Source organism: Mytilus galloprovincialis, chromosome 4 (assembly GCF_965363235.1).
Source record: "Mytilus galloprovincialis chromosome 4, xbMytGall1.hap1.1, whole genome shotgun sequence".
NCBI classification, from domain to species: domain Eukaryota; kingdom Metazoa; phylum Mollusca; class Bivalvia; order Mytilida; family Mytilidae; genus Mytilus; species Mytilus galloprovincialis.
Window position 1 is genome coordinate 75,843,762 of NC_134841.1, and position 23,980 is coordinate 75,867,741.

At 29.0% G+C, this 23,980-nt stretch overlaps 1 protein-coding gene across 2 annotated transcripts; it reads right to left on the reverse strand.

The window, feature by feature from the left end:
* Positions 1-563: 563 nt before the first annotated feature.
* On the reverse strand, positions 564-22,395 carry LOC143072967 (tetraspanin-33-like). Of its 2 annotated transcripts, XM_076248154.1 has the most exons (8): positions 22,255-22,395; positions 16,461-16,664; positions 15,724-15,900; positions 15,162-15,296; positions 11,534-11,578; positions 10,878-10,997; positions 6,752-6,829; positions 564-5,946 (listed from the first exon to the last, which is right to left on the reverse strand). In XM_076248154.1, exons 1-7 carry the CDS (start codon positions 22,333-22,335, stop codon positions 6,752-6,754), a joined length of 840 nt encoding a protein of 279 aa, XP_076104269.1. In that variant the 5' UTR covers positions 22,336-22,395; the 3' UTR covers positions 564-5,946. The 2 variants fall into 2 exon arrangements, with proteins under 2 accessions (XP_076104269.1, XP_076104268.1); XM_076248153.1 differs by lacking the exon at positions 6,752-6,829.
* Between the last annotated feature and the right edge of the window lie 1,585 nt (positions 22,396-23,980).

The following is a 23,980-nucleotide window of genomic DNA, read 5'->3' on the forward strand; positions in this document are numbered from 1 at the left end:
CAGACATCTGTTCTGCCATCATCAATACAAGCTAATTGTAAACCTTCATGGACAAGAATGTTAGATTTCCTGAAATCGAGTTGGTCATAAAGGCAATTTGGCAACCTACCACACATCTTCCATCAAGGTTTTCAATGGTATTATAATATAAAAAATCTAATAACAAGAAAGTGTCATTAGTACACAGAGGCCCTGCTCGCACTATCATTTTCTATGTTCAGTGGACCATGAAAATGAGGGTCAAAACTCTTAAGTTTGCATTAAAATAAAAAAGATCATATCATAGGAAACATGTGTTGTACGTTTCAAGTTGATTGCACCTTGACTTCATCAAAAACTGTCTACCCTAAAAACTTAAACATGAATGGGGGAAAGCAGAACAAACAAAGGAACAGACCCAAAAATATACTGACCCTTGGTGGGGCATAAAAATATGTTTGTCAGAGATTCTCAGTCGTGTACTTTATTCTACAACAAATTTGCTACAACATGAAATGTTGTGCGACTATAACTGGTCACTATATGAAAATGGTGCTTCACCAATATATTGATAAACAAGAATGTAAGGTGTACCAAAAACCATTTTATTTTCCTAAAAATATTCTCCTTTGTTTTAAATGTAGAATACAAATTGTAACAATATATAAACATGAAAAAACTAACATTGCAAAAATGTAACAAGCTCTAATAAGAGTAAATATCCTTTATACAAACTGCTCAACAATTCTAAAATTCATTTCATTCAATTGCATTTTGTATCTTTGTTGGTTTCTTTCTGACATAAAATATTATTTTTTGGAAAGGAGGCTGTAATGAACTCAGATTAATTCAAAGATAAACAAGAATGTTTCCTCAGTACACGAATGCCCCACTCGCACTTTCATTTTCTATGTTCAGTGGACCGTGACATTGGGATAAAAACTCTAATTTGGCATTAAAATTAGAAAGATCATATCATAGGGAACATGTGTACTAAGTTTGAAGTTGATTGGACTTCAACTTCATCAAAAACTACCTTGACCAAAAACTTTAACCTGAAGCGGGACAGACGGACGGACGAACGGACGCACAGACCAGAAAACATAATGCCCCTCTACTATCATAGGTGGGGCAAAAAAACAAAACTTTGTCTTTATTAATCTCGCAAATTGAAATCTATACTAATCAGTAATTTTATATGATGAACATAATATTTGAGATATGTTATATTACAGAATACAGATTCTGGGGTTTATATTTTTGTTATTTTACATATATGTAGATGGGTTTGAGATTCTATTTTAGTAATAAGTATTGTACAATAAGGCAAAAAAATATGACATTTTCTTACTAAAAATATTGATCTTAACAATATTGTTAAGATTATGAGGTATGATAGTAATAGATCAATGAGACAGCAGCCCAATGACAAAAAAACAGAAAGAAATATTAGGCTAACAATTTTTATGAGGGTCTGGATGGGGTTTACAGAATAGAGAAAAAATGTATAGAATAAAAAGCAGCAAAAAAGTATAGAAAATAATACAGTACCAAAATATAAAGATAGAGAATAATGGAAAAAAGTTAATAATTGAAAAAATGAACAACATTATTAAAATAAACAGAAATGAAGAACCTACCATCCATTTTTTTTTCAATACAATATCAATACTGAAAATATTTTTTTCTCTTATTAAACTTGAATATTTATATGACTAAGTTAGAAAATGTAAATGACAAAAAAAATATTATTGTAGTGTAAATCAATTACATTATATATAAGTAGTTTATTTTAGAAAAAAATAAACAGGCAGGAATGTTTACATGATCTAGTACATTTAAATCAACATTTCAATAAAAACTCACATCTAACTACAAATCCATATAAAAATCTCAGAAAATGAGTATTTAAGAAATCATTTGTAAATAACAACACCTTCTATGTATATAGCTCTTACAATATTGATGTTTTTTAAATATAAAATTTGTGGAAAAAAAATATTCCGAAAAAATTTAATTTTTCATGAACAAATTAAATCTAAAGTTGTGCAAATTTACTGAATGAATATGTCAGATACTGGAGATTCATTTCTTTTTAGGAGACCATTTTTAGTTGATTCTGGAAATAATTTGTGGTTTTTTTTGTGGGAACTTGTAGCTTTGAGAAATTCTTGTTACAAGGCAATGTGTAATTCTTATGTTTTAGAACATTTGAAATTGCACATTTTACACCAAAAAATATGTAAAAGTATAAAAAAAAAATGGAAGACTTTCAAAAGACTAGACAAATTTGGCAAAAGAAGTAAATATTCATGTCATATGTATATTTAAGCTTGGTTACCAAACAATGTTTCTTATAATAAAACAAGTGTGTGGTGTTATATTCCTGGTGGAATAACTGACAAAATAATCCCAAATTTGTCATTATATTATACTCAGTATATAAGAAAAAACATAACTGATTATAAGATTTTTTCCTAATGTCCAGTGGCAAATATAACAAGCATATTGAATACTTCATAACATGCTAAATTAATGCAAATATATGGACAAAAGGAACATAACCCTCCGAGAAGTTGGGAACATATTTTATCATTTATAATATAGAATAAGATAATCCTGCACCTTTATATTTTTCTTTCAAATAAAAAAGATATGTTACATATAAACACTATACAAAAACTGAGATTTCTAATAAAGATATAATAAAAATGGCACCAAAAACAAAACATAAGGAAAGAATAAAAAGTTTGAAAACACTTCACTTGTATGTGATGTATTGTGTAGTTATGTACATTAATCTCAGTTTGGTAAATCTGTCAGCAGTACATCTATACAGTGATATTCATTAATATTTAAGAAAAATGTTTGCAATAAATATATAAAAATTCTACCATGATACCACATTGAATTTGATATTTAGCATCCTGAGATTCTTAAATTTTCAAGATTCATGGTGCAAAATTTCTTAAGCATTTCAAAATGTAAAAAAAAATCCATAGTACTAAAAAATCCTAAGTACATGTATATGGTTACACCCAATTCTCTAATAATTCGATTCAAAACTTTGTATGCAGTGTTCTGAAAAGATTCAGCATGAAATCAAATGCAACAATTTATACAATGTGTTGCTTGTCAACAAGATGTTTAAACGGATCAAACTAGTTTAAAACCTTAAAAAAGGAGGAATCAAAACAATTGCTATGGAATGTTGATTGGAATTTTATTTTTAAGTTGATATGGGATGGAGAGACAGACAAACAGACACAGTCAAAAACAAACATAATGCCCCTCTTCTGCTGAGATGAGTTATAATCATAAGAGATCCCTGCAATAGATAACTGCATTAATTTTCAAATTTCTTACCTTATAAATGGCCCTATAAACTATCTGAGTTTCTTATTTTTGTACAGTTATTTTGATAAAATCCACAATTTAGATTCAAATCATTTAGATCTTTGAAGTTAGACTTTGAAATACTTGGGGTGGAAAAAAGTACATATGCATATCTGGATAAAGTCTGGATGATAAACAAATCTACTGAATCAAAAATGTATTCTAGAAACAGTTGTGGTTCATAAATTCAATGACACCATAATCTTTGTGCCAAAGTAAGCTTCTTTTGAATCTATTTTTAATACAATTATCAACTTGTAAAAATTACTATATTAACTATTAAGAGATATGTAGAATTATTGTGGAAATCACAGATATCCCTACCTACTCTTGGCGTATGCAAAGAAAATTGACTAAATTATAACATCCAAAGTATTTCAGTTACAATTTTTCTGCAATCCACAACTAGCAACTTAAAAAGAATAAAAAGTTTCATATAAATTCCTAATAGAATTTCTTTATATTATTTGGTTAGGCCAAATATTGCCTTCTATTACTTCAAAGAAAGAGGACTTAAAATTAGTTCTTAAATTAAAACATACCTGTTTTCTCATTCAGACTGCTTTAAAACATGGTCTCATGGCAAAAAAAAATGTGACTCTCTGTCATGAAATTACCCTAACAATATATTATTTGATTCTTCATAACTAGATGCTAAAACATGTAAGGCACTATTTTCCCCCTTTTATTATTCCATTAATTATGTTTGTTAAAAGTAAGACAGTAAACACACATTATATATATTAAAAAAAAAAACAACATGAAAAATGCACAGAACAAACATTTTACTTTCCTACAAGTTAAAACTTAAAAACCTATATTTATTCCTATTCTGAGTAATAAAATTCTTTAACTATTTTTTTTTCTTGTTATTTAATTTTATTTCTGTTGCTAAACTGTCAACAAAAATAAATGTGGCTTTAAACATACAAAAAATGTATTTCAACCTAAAGTTTGTAACTTTGTTTTTATAGGAGGAAAACATTCTAAAAAAATCTCATATCATATCATTGTTTTCAAATCGTCACATTTAGATATTTTTCCAGTTGCCTTTCAAAACTCATTTAATGAATCTCTCTTTCCAATATACATTAAGATTAAACAGATAACACATGGTATAATAAATCTATGTAAATGACTAATATACAAGACTAGTATTGTGCAGAAACTCTTATATTGTATTAGATAAATATATAAAACGTGTAAAAATAATTCAGAATGTATTCAATACAATGGAATGTAAATATGAGACTAATAAACACAAAAGTTAAATACCGTACACTCAAAAATGGATGCACACAATGTTGTGCAATGTTTACCTCCACTTATTATAAAGTGATGAAAAAGTTTATGTATACTTAGTAATATGAAAACCAAAGTATTGTAACCCAGAAATTGACAGCCCAGCAAATCTGAAAACCACTATCAACTCAACATTGTTAACTTTGATACCTAATTAACAGATACCAGAAGAGCATATTATGATACCAAAAAAAATGCTACACAAGTTTTGATAAAAATTCAAAGTTTTTAAGGAGAAAATGACTGCCTGGCAGGTCTGAAAATCACATACAAAAGTTTAACTCAATAATGGGAAGTTCCTGACCAAATATCTAAAGATTCCTTAATGTAGAAGACTAGAAGCTGAAAAAAGTGTAACAAGTAAAAATAGTTACCCAATTAGTGTACCGTACATAAAAAATTAAAGTATCATCAAGTAACATCAAACAGGAAGTAAGTAACTTAAAAGCAGACATAAAAATAACTTACACTGGACAACACAACACAATATAATTCTAAGTCAAATTCTTAATCATTTCTTACTTCAGAAATTGAGTAGGATGTAAAGATTTTTTTTAATTCAAAGAAAGACAATTGAGCAGACAAGGTCATTGCAGTTCATAGCACCAATTCCTTGAGTGGATGTATAATAATTATTTACATGATACGAATCAAAATCACTATGACATGAAGACTCATAAGCACTTGTACCAATAAATACCATAATATTCTGTGGAAAAATTCAAATGGGAAAACTCACCAATATTTAGTCAAAGGGCCAGCAAATCCTTTTAAATGTCTATCAATATCAAATAAATCAAAGACTAAACAAAAAGTAATTAACCTCAATAGAAGTTATTAAAAACTTTAACCATATAATTTTAAGACAACTATGAAATTAGACAGCCATTTCAAAATTATAATTCATCAACTTCAGATATAACTACATAATTTGGAGTTTCATTTTTTAAAATTCCATAACAATTTATAATTCATATTATTTGGCAAGTTCCACCTCTTAACAACATTTGGCAAGTTCATGACAGGCACATTTTGTTTTGTCAGATGAAATTCTAAATGACATGATAAAAATCTTATAACTACAAATACAATATATATATATATACATAAACAAATAACGTATAAAATGTGATATAGATAACAAATTACAATTCAAACTCCTTTTCAATGAATGAACCAGTGTAATCCCTATCCCTGATATCTTAGCCATCTTTCCTTCTGGTCCAGTATCTGTCCTTCAAGCATTCTTGCTAGGAATATCCCAACTAACTGTTAAAATAAAATACATCACTGTCATTTCAATATGTTTTATAATCCAATAAGAAGCTATAACTTTCCACTCTTCACAATAGCAATATTTGCAGAGTTATGGAAATTTTATTATACTGATGTGAGGCAATGATTTGTGATACTGTTATATGAAAAGAGCCCAAAACAGTTGAATTCTTACTCCCATATTCAGGTTCTATATGTATTACCATATTGAAAATTGTAGAAGAGAATAAAAGAATATCTAGAATATGTATCACTCATGATCACTTTACACCAGTACACTGACAGTAAGACCTCTTTCAAGCCTATTTTTACTATGCATGATGTTCTATTTTTAGCCAAAGAAGCCATTTGCAAATGGTAAAGTAATGAAAACAAATAGGCCATAGGGCCAGCTGTGTTAAAATGTAGAGCACAATTGTTTATCATGTTTTTTACCTTCAAATCAACGTTTTTTTTTTTACTAAATAAAAGGTGAATTTAAGGTGAGTCTTGTTGACACAATTTTTCCATCATTTAATAGCTTAATTATGCTCATGTCATAGATAAATTGCAAACTGAAACTGCAGGGATATATGAAAATACATGGATTCAACAAACAGTTTGAAGTACATTTGATTTTAGGCCAATTTTGGGACAAATCAAATTGTCTCTGTTGATGTAACTGTTTACCATCAATCATTCTTTACTAAGATTCCATGCTTAACCTATATACTAGGCCTATTAGACAAAAACTGAAAATTTCTGATTTCATATTGAGAAAAAATCATCTACTTCTGATGCTATCAATAGAAAAGTTTACTTAGTTGGGTATATTCCATCTGGCTTTTTGATCCATAATCTGCCCTTCCAATGCTCTTGATAAGCATATTCCAAAAATCTACAAATATATATTCCACATCAAATGTTAAATGTGAGTTCTAACTGTCTATAGCTATACCAATCAGATATTTAATATTGCTGTACATGAATAGTATTCAATTACAAGTTTTTGAAAATTTCATCTACAAAGTCAGACCATTTACTGACCAGTATCATATGAAACAATCTTGCAGGCATAAAAAAAAATCCATTATTTTTTGGTCTATAGGTTCTTAAATTAAAATAATGAATATCTTGTACATTGTACTCGCATTATTCACATATTCAAAGGTTATTCCCCTAAAATTGAAAGTTGAAGAAAAATAATGGTAGATTATGGTCTAAATTAAATTTAGAATTTTTTAGTACTTTGCCAACATGTAGTCAAAAAATAATAAAATTATGAGTCACAGAGCTTTCTCCCAAACTACAGTTTGTTCAAAATTGTCAGATTTTGTAAAAGATCATACATTTAAAAAACGATAATGTGTGAAAAAAAAACCTAAACAATCGAATTTGGAATAAATTATGAGAAAATATCACTTATAATGTGCTTTCTGAAATAAAAAATAAAAAATGGGGTCAATGGATTCATTTAGAGTTAACTTTTGGAATCAATCATACTTTTGAGATGAACTAAAATGATACTAGTCAGTTTTATGTTATAAATATAGGAAAAAATTATCATACAGCAATAATTAAATATCTGAATATCCTATATGCAGCAACATCAGCAACATTTAGTATATTCAAAACCCAATATTCTATAATTAAGTCATTACCATGGTAACTTACATATTTTATAATTTTTATTTCAAATAATATGAAATTGGAAATACTTTTAATTATTTAAAGTACAATGTATTTAAAATTTATTAACTCTCTTAAAATTCCAGAAATATGTTTAAAATCGGATGTCTCAATCTCAATATTTGTAAAATAAGAAAACAAAATCAAACTATAGTTACTCTATATCTTATATTAAGGAGAGCATGTCCTTCAAAACATTATTTATTCATTTATTTGTTTGCAAACTGAAACTGCAGTGATATATGAAAATACATGGATTCAACAAACAGTTAAGGAGAGCATGTCCTTCAAAACATTATTTATTCATTTATTTGTTAGGAGATATGTTGAAATCATATATACATACAATTTTATGATGGATAATTTTAAGATTAAAACACAGGAGTTTTCAGATGAATGAAACAAAAGTTGCAATCAGAAATTGAATATTATCATGATAATGGAAAAGTATCCCTCCTCATTTTTAAATCATTTTCATTTCTTGTTGATTTAACATCGTCAGTTTCATGATTATCTGACATTACATCAGTTACGCTTTTTGAGCTCCTTATGCATAATAAACAAACAATCAATCAATAAAATTTTTGCATGCTTGGTAGAAATTTTATAGGATTGAAGAAAAAACGATTGATACTACAAATTAATTTAGAACGATGTGGGAACAAAACCAGTATAATGGTCATCATAAGCATGTTGTTATTTTATCTCATCTGATGCTTAAACTAAAAATAAATGTAAATGACGCAGAAAAAATCAAATCAACAATGATGAAAACAAAACAGTTTGAAGGTTTGTTAAAAAATAGTTGGAAACAGTATTCATGCCAAATTATTACATGCTTACATTGAGCAAATTAGATTACAGGCAGTTAGTCTATGATTAGAAAGTTTTTTTCATCCTCAACCCATTGGGTATATAAACTATATATGACAAATATATGGACCTATGGCATGTATGGCGACTACATGTGGCAGAAAAAGTGTTTTTATACATGTAGAAACAAATATGAAATCAAAGTTCTGTCAAATTTTGTAAACTGGCACCTAGCACCTAGCATTGTCACCTAGTGATCAAGTGTATAGCACCTAGTCACCTACATAAATTACACCATACAAAACTCATTAAAACTTGAAATATCAATCATACAAATATTTAAATACAGGATGTAAGCATCAAGTAGAATATGACAGTCCTATCTCAATGGTTTCTGTATCCATATTAAGCAACAAATTGGAATGACACTCATTTAAAATTCAAAATCCACTAAAAAGGTATGAGGTAGATTTATCTATTCAATCTTGACATACAGGTGTAGATAAAAGTCCAACAGTTACATTGAGATTTCATGTTGCATGCAAAATATTAAGGTTCAGCATAAAATATATCTTCCAATATACATGGTATATGCAACAACAATTTTCTTGGGTAATATCAGAGTATATGATATCAATGCAAAAAAACATTACATGCAGTCTGCTGCGTGCAATTGTGTTCATGCAAAATATATGTACATGCTTCATGCAATGCCTTAGAAAATGATCAATATTTAATATTTTTTTAAATTAAAGGTTGTAAAAATTGTATCTCTCAGTCCTGTTTTAATTGAAGTACTTCAAGTGCCTATAGAAGGTTGTTTAAAGCAAAACAGACACCCCTTTAAATAAACAGTCTTATAAACAGAAGAGGTTTTTAACAGATAATACCTATGCAGAAACAAGAAACTTTCTGGTTGTAATGGATTTAATTGGGCTGCTTTACCTCGGAACAAAAAACAACATTTAAAGTTTTTCATTGTCAAAAATTCAAAGATGGAGGTCATAAGTGGTAACAGTTAGCAAAGAGAAGGGAGAAAAGTTGAAAGGAAGGTCAATTTTAATCATTAGCATTTAATTACTTTTATATGTCTTTTATCAAAATATAACCCAAAGAAAGTGTTGTCTTTAGAATAACATACAGAAAACAAACAAATTTTCCTTGATACTTTTTTCTCGCTTAAAGCCCTTGTATGCTGCTTTCTTCATGATTTGAATTCATCATTTTTTAACTCTGTACCTGTATTTATATAACAGAAGCTTTAAGTTTAAAGGGGCACTAGCTGTCAAATTCATGTTCACCGATTCTAATCAAATTCTCATATTTGATTTATATGATTTATAACAATGTAAAACATTTATCCAAACTATTAAAAGTCTTAATAAAACAATAAACAAGGCACAGGCATGAAAATACATAGCTTCGTTTTGTGTGTATTTGAGTCTAGACGCCATCTAATTATTTATCAAGTTGACCTCTATAGTCATCCAATGACCATATAAGCGATGTAAACATAAATATAGATATAAATAGATTAAGCAAACTTGTGCTGTTCAATTATTCTAGGTCTATTTAATTTCATATTACAGATAAAAATTAAATGTTTATCATCGTTTTTACCTGTATTAGAATGTTTATTAGTGGATCGAATCAGTCAATCATATGATTTACCTTTGCTTCACTTTCAATGTTGACATTCTCTTCCTTTAAATAACTATGTATACAATTCACGTGTTATCAATCTCAAGCTAAAGGGTTAAATTAAAGTTCACATGAATACGGATTCAATGAGGTGGAATTATTCACTTGCAAGTTAATAATTCATAATCAATGTATTTTGCTTATTTTGACAAAATTGAACCTTATTGGCTACTAAAAAGGAATTATTATTTCACTACAAAATGTATTTGTATTTCATTACTGATTGAGCCAAAAAAAATAATATATATTTGATTTTTCATATATCTCGTAGCTAGTGCCCCTTAACAGATTTGCAACTGTTTATATTCATGTTATCTTTCTAATCATAAAAGTCACAAAAAATAAATATTCCTGAATATAAGTGGTAATCATAATTACATTTAATAGGAAAACACCCAATTTTCCCCTTTTTTCTTTGCCATTGATAGATGCTATATTTTCAAAAAGGTTAGATGGGAAGAGTTGTAAACGAACAACACTCATCTTGTGTTAGAAGCAACCTCTTTATATTGATTACAGTCTGATCTTTATCAATACAATATTGTCATTGGAAAGTTAAAAACTTATATTGAGATATCTGTCTTATGATTAGACAAAAAAAAAAAAACCAAACAATTCACAAATACTCTAGTTTCCATGGAAATAACTTAACAAATGCAACTAGGTTTGAATATATACAAATGTCACTACTGCAAAGTTACTACCTACCAACAAAGCCTATGACTTACTACTTATATACCTACCATTGGCAGAAGAATTCCAATACATACACCTCCAACAACTGGCAAATTCTTAGCAGAAAAGACCAGAGATAATATGGCATCCACACAGCCCTGAGTATATATCAGTGATAGATCTCCTGCCTAAAAAATGACATTTATATGGTTAATATTTGTTCAATAGTGGGGTACAAACTCACAACCTCAGTGTTAACAAGCTGGTAGTGGCTGTAGATGAAATAATTGCAATTTGTATATCGGTAACAACTTTATAAATGTACATCCTCTATCATGCATTAGTACATATGTATGAGATTCAGTTGCTGTAATTGATACAATTTTCAGATGATAATAGTTGAAATTGTATATGCATTGTGTATATAGATTTTACCACTGAACCAAGTGTGATACAATAGACCAACTCTAGACCATTAAATGTGAGATATCTAAAAATTTAACTGTCTCAAGTGGATAAATATTCAATCACACTAGATACAGTGCTAGATTCTATATTTCATTGATGTTATAATTTGTTTATGTGTGTTATAACTAGAATATCATATTGTTGGAAAATAGATCTTCTAAGTTGTGATATCTTGTATTTATTTCCTTTGTTACAATTAAGCTAACAAATTTGTTATTGTAATCTGAAACATTTCTATGAATATGAAAGTACTTACTGAATTCAAGACATTTCTTCCACACAAAATATTAGTCATACCAGACTGAAATAAAAAAAAAATATTATTTAATTCAAAATCTCCATTGATTTGCTCACTTGTCTTAAAAGTAGAAATGTTCAAATGTCATTAATGATGTACTTAGGTGAGGTTAGGTGAAAATTAATAAATTAAGAAGTTAAAATTGATACTATAAGCTAGTAGAGCATCAATTAAGGATAAACATAAGCTAAAAATATTGATAGGTCATGGACCTCCTTTTTGAGATATTTGAGATTTAAAATATGTCGGGAAAAGGCTGACTCAGACTTTTACCTTATGTTTGCATTGGTATTATTAGGTCTCAAAACAAAAGAAAAAAAATTATGAATCTTCTAAAATTTTGGTAAATGACCTTTCATGAGCTCTATTAAGTCTTATATGAAAAAATAAATGGGTGTTATGGAGCAAAATATTTTACATTCATGTATTGTATGGAAAAACACCAAGGAGTCCGAACATATGACACAAATTCCAAAACCTCACCTAAGTACATTCTTAAAGGATTTCATAATATTGCAAATTTGTTCTTTTGTGGATTCATTTATTTTCGTGGGTATCAATTTTCGTGGATTGCTGAACACGTGTTTGTGGATATTTGATTTCGTGGTTTTGCTAATATCTGCATACAAAACCTATTGAGAATATGTTATTCGTTGAACATTTGAATTCATGGTTTATCTGTACCCACGAAACCCACGGAAATTGGTATGCAATGAATAATAATGATTCCACAGTATTTCACTTTAGGATCTCGCAAAACTGGAAGTGTTAAAACAGCATAATTGTAGATAAGTACAGTAATTCAAAATGTTGGCAAAAATATAGACAACTATTCTTATCATTAAATTGGTTATATGCACAAACTCAAATTCTAACAATCTAAATGCACTTTACAATGTATTAATATAGCAATAAAGGTATGGACTAAAGCTTTGATTTCAAAATGTACTGCTAAGCAAACTTTAAAACTGTAAACCAACTTATTTTCGCGAGCGATTTATTTTTGCGATTTTCGCGAGTAGAAAAATAACATGAATATAAATCGTCGCAAATATGTTAAAAATTTGATCTTTCCTTATTAACGTGAAATAAAATATCCGCGAAAATAACTTGGTTTACAGTAGAACATCCTTTATTGATAATAAAAATAAAAATTATGTGTAAAATTAGAAGATATGGTTTTATTTGCAATGAGACAACTCTCTACCAGAGACCTAATGTGTAGAAGCTAACAACTTTATTATGTGCCTGTCCCAATTCAGAAGCATATTGTAAAGTTATTCAGTAATTATTCTTTGTTCCTGTATATCTTATTTGTTTTTCATTTATTATTTTGTACCTAAATCAGGATTTTGGGTTTTTAGTTTGAATTGTTATACATTTTGCTATTTTGGGGCCTTTTAAAAAGCTTGCAATGTGGTATTGGTTTTGCACATTTTTAAAGGTCGTATGTTGACCTATAGTTGCTAACATCAACGTCATTTTGTCTCTGATAGAGAGTTGTCTCATTGGCATTCATAACAATTGACTTATTTCTATTATTGTCCTTGGTTGCTGTCTGTGATAATTATTAGCATCCTTAATCTTTGGTCTTTAATGGATGGTTGTTTTTTTATTTAGATCTTTGGTGGATAGTTTTTTTATGTCTTTAGTACATACATTTGTAGGTTTTTTTGGGATCTTTGGTGGATAGTTGTTTTTATGTCTTTAGTACAAACATTTGTAGGGTTTTTTTGGGGATCTTTGGTGGATAGTTGTTTTTATGTCTTTAGTACAAACATTTGTAGGGTTTTTTTGGGATCTTTGGTGGATAGTTGTTTTTATGTCTTTAGTACATACATTTGTAGGTTTTTTTGGGATCTTTGGTGGATAGTTGTTTTTATGTCTTTAGTACATACATTTGTAGGTTTTTTTGGGATCTTTGGTGGATAGTTGTTTTTATGTCTTTAGTACATACATTTGTAGGTTTTTTTGGGGGGTCTTTGGTGGATAGTTGTTTTTATGTCTTTAGTACAAACATTTGTAGGTTTTTTTGGGATCTTTGGTGGATAGTTGTTTTTATGTCTTTATTACATACATTTGTAGGTTTTTTTGGGGGGTCTTTGGTGGATAGTTGTTTTTATGTCTTTAGTACATACATTTGTAGGTTTTTTTGGGATCTTTGGTGGATAGTTGTTTTTATGTCTTTAGTACATACATTTGTAGGTTTTTTTTGGGTCTTTGGTGGATAGTTGTTTTTATGTCTTTAGTACAAACATTTGTAGGTTTTTTTGGGGGGTCTTTGGTGGATAGTTGTTTTTATGTCTTTAGTACATACATTTGTAGGTTTTTTTGGGATCTTTGGTGGATAGTTGTTTTTATGTCTTTAGTACATACATTTGTAGGTTTTTTTGGGATCTTTGGTGGATAGTTGTTTTTATGTCTTTATTACATACATTTGTAGGTTTTTTTGGGGGGTCTTTGGTGGATAGTTGTTTTTATGTCTTTAGTACATACATTTGTAGGTTTTTTTGGGATCTTTGGTGGATAGTTGTTTTTATGTCTTTAGTACATACATTTGTAGGTTTTTTTTGGGTCTTTGGTGGATAGTTGTTTTTATGTCTTTAGTACAAACATTTGTAGGTTTTTTTGGGGGGTCTTTGGTGGATAGTTGTTTTTATGTCTTTAGTACATACATTTGTAGGTTTTTTTGGGATCTTTGGTGGATAGTTGTTTTTATGTCTTTAGTACATACATTTGTAGGTTTTTTTGGGATCTTTGGTGGATAGTTGTTTTTATGTCTTTAGTACATACATTTGTAGGTTTTTTTTGGGTCTTTGGTGGATAGTTGTTTTTATGTCTTTAGTACAAACATTTGTAGGTTTTTTTGGGATCTTTGGTGGATAGTTGTTTTTATGTCTTTAGTACATACATTTGTAGGTTTTTTTGGGGGGTCTTTGGTGGATAGTTGTTTTTATGTCTTTAGTACATACATTTGTAGGTTTTTTTTGGGTCTTTGGTGGATAGTTGTTTTTATGTCTTTAGTACATACATTTGTAGGTTTTTTTGGGGGTCTTTGGTGGATAGTTGTTTTATGTCTTTAGTACAAACATTTGTAGGTTTTTTTGGGGGGTCTTTGGTGGATAGTTGTTTTTATGTCTTTAGTACAAACATTTGTAGGTTTTTTTGGGATCTTTGGTGGATAGTTGTTTTTATGTCTTTATTACATACATTTGTAGGTTTTTTTGGGGGGTCTTTGGTGTATAGTTGTTTCATTGTTAGTTAGGCCAAATAAAAAAGTATGTGTGGTTCCAGTTACATCTGAAAAAAAGTTAGGGTAGGTAGGTAGGGATTTTTTTTTATGTTTTTTTTTTTACATTGAGTCTATGGGAGCAACATTCTGACTTTAACAGTGCTTAAAGAAAAATGACAATAAAATCTTTAGGGTAGGCTATTTTTAAGCCGAAAAAGTAGGGACTTTAGGGTTACTAGAACCACACATATATTTTTATTTGGCCTTATAACTCATCTCGTTATCTTTATAAAACAGAGTTGGCAACCTGCGTTATAAGTATCATCTGAGCTAACTTTTTACAGAAACTGTTACCTTATAAGTATCTTGTACTCTGCAGCATGAGTGTGGTACACTGCATCGGAGTGAATTAGTCAGCAATGAACTGGAGCAGTTGTAATACTGATTTTTATTCCAATCTTTGTATGACTCTACTCCACAGCATTCAAACTGAAAAAAAATAGTAAATCCTACGATCAAATAAGCATACAGACAATTGTTTATTCTCTTTTTTAAAACCCTGCCTTAATAGCATTCATATCCTGGTGACAAGAAAGTCAGGACATATAGACAGATACATTGATTTATGAAAAAGTCATAAGTCATAAACATTTTATACGCCGTACTTTTGTTGAATTAGGAATAACCAGCAGTAAATTTTTATATATATAAATGTATATATGTTAACGCTCAAACATGTACAAAACAACACCAATAGCAAAAAAAAAAAAGAAACTATAAATTTAACTTATTGCTATTGGTGTTATTTTGTACACTTTTTAGGCATTTATAAAACTTATTTATTGTGTACATGTATCGTTACTTGTAACAATCCAGCAGAAAATCATTGACTATTATTCCGATGTTTTATATTTACATTTTCCTGAACCCAGTCAATGACTGCCTGATCATCTCTATCATCCTGGTATTTAGTAATTAAACTGTCTTTCAGTACTTGATGTTTCAGGAAATCATTTACTTTGTCTTTCAAAACAAATGTAGCTACAGCTAGGCCAATCAGAAACAAAAATATGATGATCATAATATAATAATACTGAAAAGAGAAAAAATATTCTTATAAATACATCTTCCATGTATACATGCTTTAAACATATACTTTACACATATACTTCAAACAAATATACACTGATTTACAATAAAGTTATAAATATAACTTTCATTCCTTTCATTAATTGATTATTCTTGTCAACTTTCCATTCAACATAATTGGTTTAAGGGGAGATAATTGTTAACATGACTAAATGTATATTCTGTTGCCTATAATTGTTTACTTCTACTTTATTTGAACTTGAGTGGATAGTTTACCCATTGACATTACCACATCTTCTATTTTTTATACAAAATCATTGTCTGAAAGAAGGATTGATTGCAGACTATCTAAGATACATGTTTCCTATGTTTAAACATGAATGGTACTTATTTTTTTTTACATATTCTGATAGAGCATGTAGAGTGCTGAATTATTCTGATAGAGTGCTGAATTGTTGTTTATTGTGTATGATGTATAAACTCATAGAAATTTCATTTCTAATAATTAAAAAAAAATATGAATCATTTTAGGTGAATAAAAATGAAAACTATATAAAAACTTACAATTTTTAAAAGTAAAACATTTTCTCTTAAGGCACCAATACAACCACACAAAGATACTAAGAATATTGTTATTCCAATTAGAATTAAGACTACAAAAGCTACGGAAACATTTTGTAAGGCATCGTCCAGACTTGTTATTCCATGATATTTATTCTTTTCTATGAAAGCCCATATTCCTGCTCCTATAAAACCACCACCTATCATCTACAAAATTAAGAAAAAAATAAGCACATAATAGAAAGAAATAAGAATATATGTACATATAGGACAAAAGTCCCAGCACACACTACATACACAAGTCCCAGCACACACTACATAATACTACATACACAAGTCCCAGCACACACTACATCATACTACATACTGTAAACCAACTTATTTTTACCGATACATGTACTTTATTTGGCGTTTAGCCCTTTCTATCCCATTTTGCAGCGATTTAATTTTGCGATTTTCAAATTTGCTTGATGTAGTTAAATAAGTTGTACAAATTCAAGACGATTTATATTCACATTATGTTTCTACTTGCCAAAGTGGAGTAGATAAACCGCTCTTGGAAATTAGTTGGTTTATGTCAATGCAGAATATCACATTTCAATACATGTACATGTTTTGTATTCATAGGAGGGCAAAATCTGGGGAAATCCTCATTTGGTAAATACATATTTTAATAAGGTTCACATCATAATGATCTTCAAGTTGATGTGTCCTCAGAGAATGTGTCCACAATTCATATTCAGGTTATAAACCCTTAAACCAAAATTTTAACATGATGATTGAATGTAAAGACAGGTCATGCATGGTCATAAAAACAATAATTTCTTATTTTGCAGTATATTATAACCTATAGTTTTCTAGCAAGTTTAGGATTAAACATGCATTATATTTTCTAAAAATTTAAAGATTAAGCCTTTAACATACATGACATATCATAAAATTTTAACAGAAAACATATCAGGACCCAGGTTTTTCTTAATGCAATTTGAACTTTCTATAAAACCAATGGAATTTACAAATTTTACTATATTAAAGGACACAAGTGTACAAAAATAAATATATGTTGATAATTGATTAATTGTTTTATTACATGTATTAAAGATGCAACAAGCCGAAATTGTGGTTAAAAGGTGGATATAAATAAGACATTTCAGTTATATATTAATGTGACTAGTAGACAAGAGTTTATATTTATATGAATGTCAAGTTCTAAATAACTAAACAATTACATTTACTGTTTGTGATCTGAACCATAACATTCCTCATTCCACTTGACAACCATTATAACCCCTGAAAGCAGTTTTAACTAAGCTGCTAAAAGGATATCAGTCATAGCAAACATTCATTGTTGGTCAGACAAAGAAGTAACTTGTATGCATCCTTGAACTTATATATGCCTATGAAAAAGTTGACACAAAAGACAAATTAAACATGTATGTACATTTAGAACATGTATATATGAGCATGTCCAAAATGTTACTATTAATCATCATTTTAAGATGTTTTACCTAAATTGAACATTAATCACATATTTCTAGAATACTTTCTATTTTCCATTTGATATTTGCTCATAAATGTAAACATTCTTATTTTAAATTCCATATAGTTTATTCAAAATGTTCAAAATGAAAGAACCCAAAAGTGTAAATAAATGGCATGCATGTACAATGTACATATATATATGAACATGATGAACATGTAAACAAAAGGAGATATTATGTATATCATGTATATGCTAAGTTGCAAACAACCCAACCAAAAGAGAGATTTCAGGTTTGTCAAGTCATACTCAATTAGTGTGAAACAAACGCATGTTCATGCAAATTTGGTGGCATTTTCCTTTGATCTCTTGTTTTTCTCTTTGATCTTTACAATTTTGACCAAATTTCACACATTTGCTTCTGGAAAAAGTGGCAGTACTGACATCTTAAGGTAGAAATATGCTTTTCAAGAACAGACAAGGGTGTATTTCATACCGGTATATATATACATTAATATACAATGATATATATATGTATATATTTCTCTGAATTAGCATACACTGAGACATGTCTTGAACAAATTTAACACTTAAGATTAGCTAATTTATATAATGAAGATTTACCATGTCTCTCAAACATGGTTGCACCTGCAACTTTGGGCCTAGCTACCTTTAGTCTCATTCATAATTACCTGTGACCTTATAATAAAAATTGATCAAAAGCAACTTATTTTAATATATGACCTTAAGATCTAAGGGACTCTACTAAAGGACCTGAATATTAAGATATCAATTTAGAAGAAAAGAAACACTTATTAATAAATACATTGCACATGTTGTAAGATGTAAAGGTACATTGTAAATCAATGTTTTATCAGAATCAAACAGTTATTCGAAAAAATATGTTGCACTTTTATCAATTTTATGACTATTTATGGAAATATTAAGAAATTTAAGTCTGAATTAATAACAAAAATTTGGCAGAATACTTCTAATACATGTATACAAATCAAAAAGATGTGGTATGATTGCCGATGGGACAAATTTCAACCTGAGACCAAATGACGTAAAGTTAGTTATATTTTCACATCTTTTCTCTGACACACCATCATGATCATGACCTCATTTAATTTATTACCATGTTTATAATTTCCTTATTCAGGTTATTTATCCCTTTATAGTTTACTGTTAGGTGAAATATTTTTATAATGTTCAAAGTGAAGATATTATCCTTCATAAACATGATAAACTATGACATATATTAGTTTTACCTTATATTATCATAACAAAAGATAATTGAAATTCAAATGTATATATGAACACCAATAAAGTATAAAAATACATTATAATGTCAATTTAAGTAAAACTGTACCGGTTAATGTATAGTCATTAGATTCACAAACTGTAAATTTGACTTTGTGCAGTTAACATTATTATATATACCGGTATGCGAGTTAAACCAAATTTGATAAGAAAAATACAAGATTAAATCATGATACATGTATATATATATTAGGTACCATTTAAGAACCCCAAATAAAAACGCATTAGGATATAAAAAAATATCAAGTTCATATGCCATAGCCCTATTCCTTAATCATTTTCAGCTCTAATTTTTTGGTCCTTGTTAATGTAAGGGCTATTTCAAACTTAAACTGAGGGTGTGGAAGGCACTCTTTTCTCTCGACTAGCTAGGTAAGAAATTTTTATGAATAATTGTGAAAAAATCTTGTTTTGAACCCCACTGCCCCTCTATTATAAATATAAGGTGCCTTCTGACCACAAACCCTTTCAATTAATTCTGATACAGCCCTGAGGTGGTTAAAGTTCACCATCATTTTTTGACCTGGATTCTAAATATTTTGACCTCAAGGACAACTGTTAACATCTTGACAGTTGTGTATATCACTAATTATGTTAAATGTCTGAATGTACATGATGTTTATTATCATGTACATGTATATATATTGTTCCTAATTTGTATGTTTTGTTTTGTTAAAATACTGTTTGCAAATCTTTATATTTTTTTAGTTTTATCTCTTTTCTCCAAGAAAATCTATGTTTATTAATGGGGATAAAATGAAAATTTTAAACTAAAAATAATTCTAGTCTAATATGCTAATAATGTGATGAATGTTGCGAACATCTGTGTATTGTGCATTTTTATTCACATGTTTACACCAACATGACCAAGTTACTTCTGAATATATACATGATATAGGTACAACCATGATAATATATATATGCAACTACAAAAATCTCCTTCAAGTCAATCAATGTTATTTCAGTAACTAACATGATGAACATGACATGAAGAAAACATCTGCAGGCTGTTTGACTTATTTTTTGTTGATCTTTGATGATGTTTATCATTTTCAATCAATATTTTATATGGTTCAGTTGAATAAGTAAATATGTTAATTTACAAACTAATGAGCTGACTTTTCTTTATAGATGCTCATAAGATCACAGAATATTTTTTTATAGTAATTTTGTGGACACATTAAAAGATCCAACAAGGCACTTTTTTATAATGGACTTTAAAGGACTTTTTAAAGGATCGAGACTAAAAGTTATGTGAAAAAAATAATAATAGTCCTTATAATACATGTAATATGAATAAGTTTTTATCAATATTCAATTTATTTATTACATGTACATAATTTTTTTGTGAAATGAGGTGGAATCTTAGAAGTCAATTTTCCCAGTTGTTTTATATACAAAAATTAAAGAAAGTTCTTTGAATAATTAATTATAAGGAAATAATATGACAAAAATAAACAAATAGAACTAGTTTGATTTAAAACACTATAGAAGACAATCATGACATTAGTCAAAGTTGTGGATCTTTTTCTCTTGTGTTGCCTGAGAAAATATTGAAAATTGAAAAAAAAACAGCATCTGAGTTTTAAGAAGGCTAACAAATTTGAATATTTCAACTGGACTTTAAAAGAAAAGATGAAATTCTTGGTCTTTTTTAAAACTTGCAAGCATTTTTTACATTGATTCTGACAACATTGACAATAAAAGTGATCATAATGAAATAAACGAAACACATCAAAATATTTTAATTAATAAAAACAATTTTGCCCTTTCAAAATGTTCAAGAAAAAGGAACCCAAGAAGGATATCAACATCTATCCTCATATCTTTTGCAGGAATTAAAAAAATATCAGAATCACTGCAGTATCATGTTCTTCAACAATAAAGACAGGTGCCTAATACTACATGTATATGCTAAGCTACAAATGTATTACCCCCCCCCCCCCTTCTTTTTTAAATATCTAAGACTGATTGCTGATGTCTCAATATCTTTTTTTTTGTCATGATGGGTTGATGCTGTCAATACACTGCACTATTTTATTTATGTTTATAAAACGATCACTGCTTCTGAGATTACTTTTTATGTATTCATGGTATAAGAGAACACATTGTACATGTACATGTTGTACATGTAAAGTTGACTTTTGAAGAAGAATAAGAAAATCAATGTTCAGTTTTTGATGTCAGATCCTGGTTGTTGTGGTAATTGGCTTCCCAAAATTGTGTTCTCCATCATTCAAATATCAGCTCAGGAACAACTTTAGATATTTGGTTCCACTTCAAACCTTATCATGTTTATGCTTGTTCCAGAGAACCCTTTGCACACTTTTGTAACAGAAGAGCATGATATTCCTGTTGATATAACCACTGTACTAGCCCAAGTTATCACTCAAGACCCTTGGCACAATAAACCACTGTTCTACATGTACCAGCTGACACCTGCAGCTGAGCTTAAGAACTTAGGTGGTCTCAGCAATGTAGCTAATGCCATTAATGAAAGACAGTAAGTCATTGGTTTATCTACTAGTTTGACCAGGGATTTTCATACAATTTGAAGTAGTAGGCAGCCATGACAAAATGATCTGCGGTGACCAAGTCAAAGCGGGGCGCTGCAGCCTTTCCTTCAAGGGGTCTGCTCAAGCATAGAGCAAAACCTTGCTTTCACTCAATCTGCTGACACCTAATTTCATCTTTCAAATTACATTGGTTTATGTATGGAAGGCCTGGGTGGAAAGAAGCACTGCTATATTTCACATTGTCATTGAAGTTTAACTTATTTTTCTGTTCTGGAATAATAATAACAAATATTAAAACTATCAAACCATAAACATCAAAGACAGCCCAAGTGTATTCATCTTATTGCCTAGTGTATAACCACTTTCCAAGACTTAACTGTTAAATGTTCAACAGAAAAGGGGGGTTAGTCTGTTAGTCAGAGTGTGTTTCTCAGTTCTATAAATTATAAAAGACTTCAAGCAGCGAGAAGTAACTTACCCAACATAAGAAATTCCAGAAAAATAATGTGTATTTTACACACGGACTGATAAAAGTGTCATCTGTGTTTAAACATCCCATCTTTCACTTTTACGCGGAAATCGAATTCGTGTGATTGTTTATTTTCATTTCATTCCGGAAGTAATCAAAATGGTAACGCCCACTTTCTGATTGTTGAGGTTCGAAAAGGGATGTTAGATACGGTGTCATAATTAATTTTGTATTACGCAGAAAAAAGTAATAATCTGAAAATGAAAATTGCTATTGAAAAAAACATTGTGGGTATTAATGGATAAACTATGAAGTATAACAAATAACGTGGTTACACCAACAACACAAAGATGCAATTTAAATTTTGTATAAGTTATTTATAATACCAAGGATTTGTCTAGTTACTCTTATAAATCCTTGTTTATACATGTACATTTTTTATCAATAAAAAATAATAAACATAAACTGCTCAATTAATAGACATTCATATAAATACTATTGGTTTCATATAAAAAAAAAGAATCCCAGAATTTCGCTCTTCATTTTTTTTTTTTTTTTTTTGTGCTTTAATAGACTGGTGTTTCTGAATTGGTATCATTGTTATTAAAAATAGTGGGGTCCTTTGTCGTTCATAAATCATTTACATTTAATCCGAGAAAGCAGGTCTTTTTTTAATATCAACAGTTTGCTGTACTGAGTCCTCTCATACCATCTGCATGTAATTTTTTTATATTTTGTTTTTGTATATTTAATGTTCATAAAAATGATTTATTTCTTTTAGTTTTCAGTTTCATATGTCTTCTTATTGCTTTAGAAATTTCCTAATCATTGAATATGTTTTCAATGTATCGCCTGCCTATAATCAGTTCATTGTTCACGTAGATATATGATGTATAAAGAAGACACCCGTGACCGGTGATATGTGTCAAGGTAGCTAACGTACATTCGCGCAAACACCGTGGGCACACACACACTGACACACACACACGTACATCATGATACATAAACAACATTTCTATAGGTGTAAAATAGGACGTGGTATGAATACCAATACAACAGCAACCTAACAGAGTTCGAACGACAAAGATATATATTTTACTTGCACCGCACTGATATAGTAAATTTGTAAAATAGTGAAATTTAATATTTTCTTTTAAAAACGTGCACTGACTGTCAACCTGAATTAAAGAATCAAATAATTTCTGATATATACAAGTAGTTATATAAGAATAACAGTTGACAATATTTGAGACACATACAATTGTTTAGAAATATGAATATGTGAAATTGTAAATAAATAACTATTAATATTAAGAAAAAAATATTGAGTAATCAATTGTTGCAATGAAATCATATCTAAACATGAAGAAATTATTTCTTAAACCAGTCATTTCATTCTTATGCTACCTGTATGCATAAGAATAAAATCTTAGATTTTTTTAACTGTATGTTAAGTTAAAAATCTCATTACATCATATATTTGATAAACTGACATTATACAATAATAAGTCAATCACTTAGCTTCAAAAATAAAAAAAAATGTTTCAATTTTACTTGCTTTTGAAATAATATTCTATTATTTGAATTGCATATGTGTTAACAAAAAGTTTTTTACTTGGCTTCCGCTGACCTAATACCAGCAAAATACTATATTTTCTATGTTCCCAGTGCTGGCAACAAATTCACTATATTGCAGCTGGTGCAGCAAAATAGCAAATTTCCGGCAAAATAGCCA